The 6,417-nt window shown below is 42.1% G+C and overlaps 1 protein-coding gene across 1 annotated transcript; it reads right to left on the reverse strand.

Annotated features, from left to right (window-relative positions):
• Positions 1 to 352: 352 nt before the first annotated feature.
• LOC120020738 (E3 ubiquitin-protein ligase RNF152-like) lies at positions 353 to 5,948 on the reverse strand. The gene is made up of 2 exons (XM_038964474.1): positions 5,907 to 5,948; positions 353 to 1,359 (listed from the first exon to the last, which is right to left on the reverse strand). The coding sequence occupies exon 2, from the start codon at positions 1,173 to 1,175 to the stop codon at positions 648 to 650; it is 528 nt and encodes a 175-aa protein (XP_038820402.1). The 5' UTR covers positions 1,176 to 1,359; positions 5,907 to 5,948; the 3' UTR covers positions 353 to 647.
• Positions 5,949 to 6,417: the final 469 nt, after the last annotated feature.

Here is a 6,417-nt window from a genome sequence, read left to right on the forward strand (position 1 = left end):
GGTTAGCAAAACAGTGAAACTAAACTTGAAATCGATCAGACTTGACTTACCAGTGATGAAATGATTAGAGCAAACCCTGTATTGACAGCTGTCTGGATTCAGGTCTTGATGGGCAAAAAGGTTTTTGCTTTTCTGACAGTTCTTCCAGCTTAAAAATATTAATTTAGAGCCTTGATTGTGTGGGACCTAAAGATTAAAATGTCACATAGCATCATCTGTAGGTGAAAAGGAAGACTTGAACAAATACAAATCACAGACCTCTAAAAATGGGTCCGTTTTATGTTTTTCATATGAATTAACACAAGTAAGCCTTTCGCTACACATATAACATCTGCTCAATGTGTATGTGACAATAACATCTGATTTGTGCTTTTCTGGGTGAATCACAACAGAGAAGCATAATGGTGATTGGTTTAATTTTTTAACTGTCTATTGCACAAAGACATGAGAAATAATTTGAAAAAATAAAAATCTTCAATATATCTGAACACATTCGAAATACAAAGTATGACAACCATTTCCTTACTCAGTATGGCAGTACTATTCCTGGTTAAGAAATAGCCTGAATGCTGGCATTGTGACAATGTCCTGTAATTTTGGGGAGTGAGAGAAAGATCCCAAATAGCTTATTATTATCATCAAGTCTTTCAGCCACAGGATATCATGGTGAACTGTTCTGAGTTGCAGGTCATGCTGTGCAGTATAATGTACACAAGTAAGAGTAGGACAAATCCCACAACAACCACTAAGCAGAACCTGGTCCCAAATGCGCTCTTACAACTACCTTCCTCCCCTTCCCTCATCCCATGTTCCTCCTCCATCCCTGTAGCCCTCTCATGGTGTTCTACTGGAAGGTAGGCGTTACACGGCAGCCGTATGAAGACAGGTGTGTATGGGACAGAGATGATGGCCATAGTGTCCGGGTCATCTAGGAGTTGGGAGACAGAGACCCCTGGGGGCAGAGTGGTGACACAGCGACACCAGGGGCAGCGCAGCTCACTCTGGCTCATCCTCATCTGGGTCAAGCACACTGAGCAGCAGGTGTGCTGGCAGTCCAGGAGCTTGGGCCTACGCCACGAACTGTAATAGTTGAAACAGATCTGACATTCTAACATGGAGTCTTGTTGTAAGATCTGACAATCTAGAATGGACTCTTGTTGTGAGAGAGATTCCATTATGATGAGTTTGGTCTGTTATGTCAAACCACAAACAGTATGTGGTTCCCGCGGTATGAATATGCAGATTATGGAACCATAGATAGATTTACAGATGTTTCTGCTCTTGACATCTCTCCTCCTCTCTTCTTTACAGATGTTGTGTCACAGTACTTAGTTTAATCCATGTCTGGCTCCATCAACCCTATTAGAGAGAAGACATTCGTCAAGTCAGTGTGTGATTCCGTAATCCTCATTAAATAACTCATACTGAAAAAGCAAAAATACTACTTGGTCATGTCCTGCCCACTGAGCTCTCTGTGTGTGTGTGTGTGTGTGTGTGTGTGTGTGTGTGTGTGTGTCCGCTTCAAGACCCTGTGACTATAAGAATAAAGCACAATAAGCCTATTTTGTCATTAACCAAAACAGGAAAATAACCTTAGCAAATGAGCAAACCTGTTTCTGATCTGGACTGGCAAGAATGTTGACCACTAGATCTTTATCACTCAGCAGCCTTTATCACTCAGCAGCCTAAGGCAAAGTTCCTGCATGACATTGCTGCACATTTCTTAAAGCAGCATTTTGTAACTTTTTTCTGCTCCAGTAAGTCACTAGTGGTCATCCAATGTGAAGCAAAAGTAATAATATTGAGCCTCTAGCCTGCCTGACAACCTCTAGCCTGCCTGACAACAATTTTCCCTGTCGAGTCAGATTATCCCAACATATTCTGTGCTGTGGATAATGAGTGACGTGTTTCCGTAGTTTAGGGATATTCTAACTGGTAGGGGTATGATAGCTAGCTAGCAGAGCCCATGTCCACACTTGGTGAGCAGAGATAGCTAGCTTACAGACATGGCAGATGCGAGGGGCCAACGACCTAACCCAGCAGCAGCTACTACTCCATTTACGCCAAAGACACAGAGAACTTTGGAGAGCAGACAGGCGAAAACGGAAAGCAATAAAGCACAGGCCAAGACGAGAGTAAACCTCGGATCTGCATTCACACTTTCTCTCTACCGCACCTGCTGTCTCTAACTGAATGCTCGGCTATGAAAAGCCAACTGACATTTACTCCTGAGGTGCTGACCTGTTGCACCCTCTACAACCACTGATTATTATTATTATTATTATTATTATCTATGAACGTTTGAACATCTTGGCCATGTACTGTTATATTCTCCACCCGGCACAGCCAGAAGAGAACTGGCCACCCCTCAGAGCGTGGTTCCTCTCTAGGTTTCTTCCTAGGTTCCTGCCTTTCTAGGGAGTTTCCTAGCCACCATGCTTCTACATCGCTTGCTGTTTGGGGTTTTAGGCTGGGTTTCTGTATAGCACTTTGTGACATCGGCTGAAGTAAAAAGGGCTTTATAAATACATTTGATTGAAGGCATTCAAAAACGACCGAGTTTGCATATTTTCTGCTGAAAAGGTACGATATTGCTAACTAGATATAATATATTTCTAGATATAAAATTAAATGTTGGTTTTGATATTTAGATGTAAATATTCATGTGAGGGCTCTATTTTGGATTACTTGTTTTTATTGTTGTTTTCAAGACACGCATCCAATAGTTCGTATTAGCTAGCTTGATAATGTTAGCTATTGTGGCTAGGTTGTTAGCTGACTGACATTGGTTTGTTTAATTTGATTATAAAATGTGGCTTCACAAGATAGTCGTTACTAGCCAACTTGTGTATAACGTTACTTGACCTTGTGTTATATTTCTGAAGTTTGTGGTCTGAAAGTCATGTTGATATTGGTTAGCTCTAGCTAGCTAGCTACTTTTCTTCACACTAGTCAAGTGGCACGGAATTGCCTAGCCATGATTATAAAGCCCAGTTCAGATATGTCAATTGAGACACGACGCAACAGTTTGTTTAATCTGAGCAGTCTAGTTTTAGGACGTGTGATTTCTTTGGTTGGAGTTTCCAAGATTCAAATCTTTAGCCGAAGTCTTGCAACGAGACGGATCCATTTAGCCAATCAAAGAACAGTGCACTAACATTCTGTGTTCAGTCAAGCAGCTAGCCAAGCAGAGCGCTAGCTAGCTTTTTTGCTGCACATATCTAGTCTAGCTTGCTGATATTTACAATAGTATCCAGCTGCAGCCCCGCAGCAGCCTGTGACTAAAACCAGTTTGTCGCTAAAACCAATTCTATCACCATCTACTGGCAGTGGTTAATCCCTACCACATACATGTGAACTCCTCTTATTTCCTAGATTCCATTCCTTGCTCCCTTTCCTTCTTTCTTTTCCTCCTTCCACTTCGTCTCCTCCTTTACTAGCTTAATTTCCTATCTCCCTTTCCTCATCTCCTTACCTTTCCTATTTTTCCTTTCTTAGCGCACTTTATTTTCCTCTTCTCCATCCCATAAATCCCTTTCCATCTCCGTTCCTAAATCCTTTCCACCTTCCCTAGCTACCTTTCCTCGCTCAATTTCCTTTACTCCCTTTTCCTAGTGCCTTTCATCCTTTCCTAGATCCCTTTCATTTCCTAGACTCCTTACCTAGCTCCCTTTTCCAACTTATTTTCCTCCATTCCTAGGATTAACCACAGCCAGTAGAGGAAAGGAAGAAGGAAAGGATAAGTTCACATGTAACAGGTAAAATAAAACAATTAATGAAACAGCAACAAAGTGTCTTAAAAGGGCGTTGGGCCAACAAGAGCCGCCATAACAGCTCCAATGCGCCTTGGCATAGAGTAGAATCTATTGGAGGGATCCAACACCAACCTTCCACAAGAAATTCTATCATTTGGTGTTTTGTTGATGGTGGTGGCACTGCTCCAGCATCTCCCATAAGTAGTCAATTGGGTTGAAATCTGATGACTGAGACACATACCCTTTAAATCCCCTATGCTCCTTTGAGACCCCTCGTTTAATAGTCACATGTACAGGATTGCAGGTGTGATTGCAAGGTACAGTAAAAATCGTAGTATTCGAGCTCCAACATTCAGGACTAACTGAAATAAAACAATGTCCATTGGGGAAGTAGCAGAAGGGGGAGCTGGTAGCTGACTAGTGGGGGCTATTCAGCAGCCTGATGGTCTGAGGATAAAAACTATTGGCCACTCTTTCAGTTTTTGCCATGATGCTCCTGTACTGCCTGCGTCTAAGTGATTGAAGCAGGGAGAACAGGGCATGGTTTGGGTGGCTGGGGTCCCTGATGATCTTCTTGACCGTTAGACCATTTCAGCTTCTCTGAGATGTGTACGCCAAGGAATTTGAAGTTATTGACCTTCTCCACAGTGGCCCCGTTGATGAGGATAGGGGCGTGTACAGCCTGGTTCCTCTTGTAGTTTACAATCAGCTCCTGAGATCTCTTCTTCTAGTCTTGGTAACCAAAATAATGGTCAACGGGGCATTTTTATGCATGACCCTTAGCATGATGGGATGTTAATTGCTTAATTAACTCCAGAACCATACCTGTGTGGAAGCACCTGCTTTCAATATACTTTTTATCCCTTTATTTTGGCAGTTACCTGTATGTGGTAGTGATTAACCACAGCCAGTAGAGAGGAAAGGAAGTTAGGAAAGGGAGTGAGGAAAGGAATCTAGGAAAGAAAACGATTTCACATGCATGTGGTAGGGATTAACCAAAGCCAGTAGATGGCGATAGTATTGGTTTTAATGACAGGCTAGTTTTAGTCACAGGCTGCTGTGGGGCTGCAGCTGGATGCATCTCAATATTTATCTAATGCATGTATTTCATGACACTCCTTTGCTACAAACTGTCTCAACTGCAAGTCTTGTCTTCAGTTTTGCCAAATTAGCGACAAGGGAAGGGATTGTACGGCGGGAGAGGGGGCGAAAATGCTACATTGGGGACCGCATTTGTGCCACAAAAATAGTTGGCAACACTGCTCGTCGTCTTGAGCTGTTGTAGCCTACAACACATCATTCTAAAACTAACTAGGGTAGTTTGATCTCGTCTGGTCTCATGCCGGCTGTTGAATCTGAACTGGGCTTCATTACTTGATGTTCAAGCTCTAGAAAATATATTTTCAGATATAATTTCAGTCATAAAATAAATAAATCTACATCAATGCCTGGCATGCCTGTATTTCCAGCCCCACCATTGTCGAGTATAGGAGCAGAATCAGATTGGTAAGCACAGACTTTAGCGATGTATTTTTACCTTGTCTGTTCCATAATTTTGTTTCACCTAGCTGGCCAAGAAGAGGAATAATATACCGAATAACAAAGTAGACTTCTTATAATGATAGGCATCTATGTAGCTCAGCTGTTTAGGAAAATTAACTATCCAGGATTTACTTTGAGTATTGAGGACATACCATCCCAATTTTAGCCTAATGCACAGAGTATGTTATTCCCTATTTGAGCAAGCTCAAAAGGTATGCTACACATGTATTGAGTATAAAAGTAACATTCCATAATAACAATATTAGGTAGGTGCTTACATTTATCCTATTTCACACATGTACAAGTATAAACAGTCATCAACATTTTAAAATGGTTAAAACAATTCTAATAAATGCAACAATTGTACAATGGATGAAAATACTCCAAACTTTTATAATTCTTAAAATCCATCAGATATTGACTGAATGATAGCACATAATGGTCGCCTCGCTTCCCGTTCGCGATGGTTGCATTGCTTCACGTTCTTAAGAAACTACGCAGTATTTTGTTTTTTTATGTATTTTTCTTACATTAATACCCCAGGAAATCTTAAGTCTTATTACATACAGCCGGGAAGAACTATTGGATATAAGAGCAACGTCAACTCACCAACATTACGACCAGGAATACGACTTTCCCGAAGCGGATCCTCGGTTTGGACCACCACCCAGGACAATGGATCGGCTCCCAGTAGGCGACCCAAAACAACGACGCCGCAGAAGGGGCAGACGGCGCGGTCTTCTGGTTAGGCTCCGTAGACGGGCTCGTCGCTCACGAGTATACTACTTGCCAATGTCCAGTCTCTTGACAACAAGGTAGACGAAATTCGAGCAAGGGTTACCTTCCAGAGAGACATCAGAGATTGTAACATTCTCTGCTTCATGGAAACATGGCTCACTCCGGATATGTTAGAGTTGGTAGAGCCACCCGGTTTCTTCATGCATCGCGCCGACAGAAACAAACATCTCTCTGGTAAGAAGAAGGGTGGGGGTGTATGCCTTATGATTAACGAGTTGTGGTGTGATCATAACAACTTACAGGAACGCAAGTCCTTTTGTTCACCTGACCTAGAATTCCTTACAATCAAATGCCGACCGCATTATCTACCAAGGGAATCCTC

Source organism: Salvelinus namaycush, chromosome 25 (genome assembly GCF_016432855.1).
Source record: "Salvelinus namaycush isolate Seneca chromosome 25, SaNama_1.0, whole genome shotgun sequence".
Classification (NCBI taxonomy): Eukaryota; Metazoa; Chordata; class Actinopteri; order Salmoniformes; family Salmonidae; genus Salvelinus; species Salvelinus namaycush.

Excerpts from the sequence above, each read along its gene's own strand:
- LOC120020738 (XM_038964474.1), bottom strand. The coding sequence starts at position 1,175 with ATGGAATCTCTCTCACAACAAGAGTCCATTCTAGATTGTCAGATCTTA.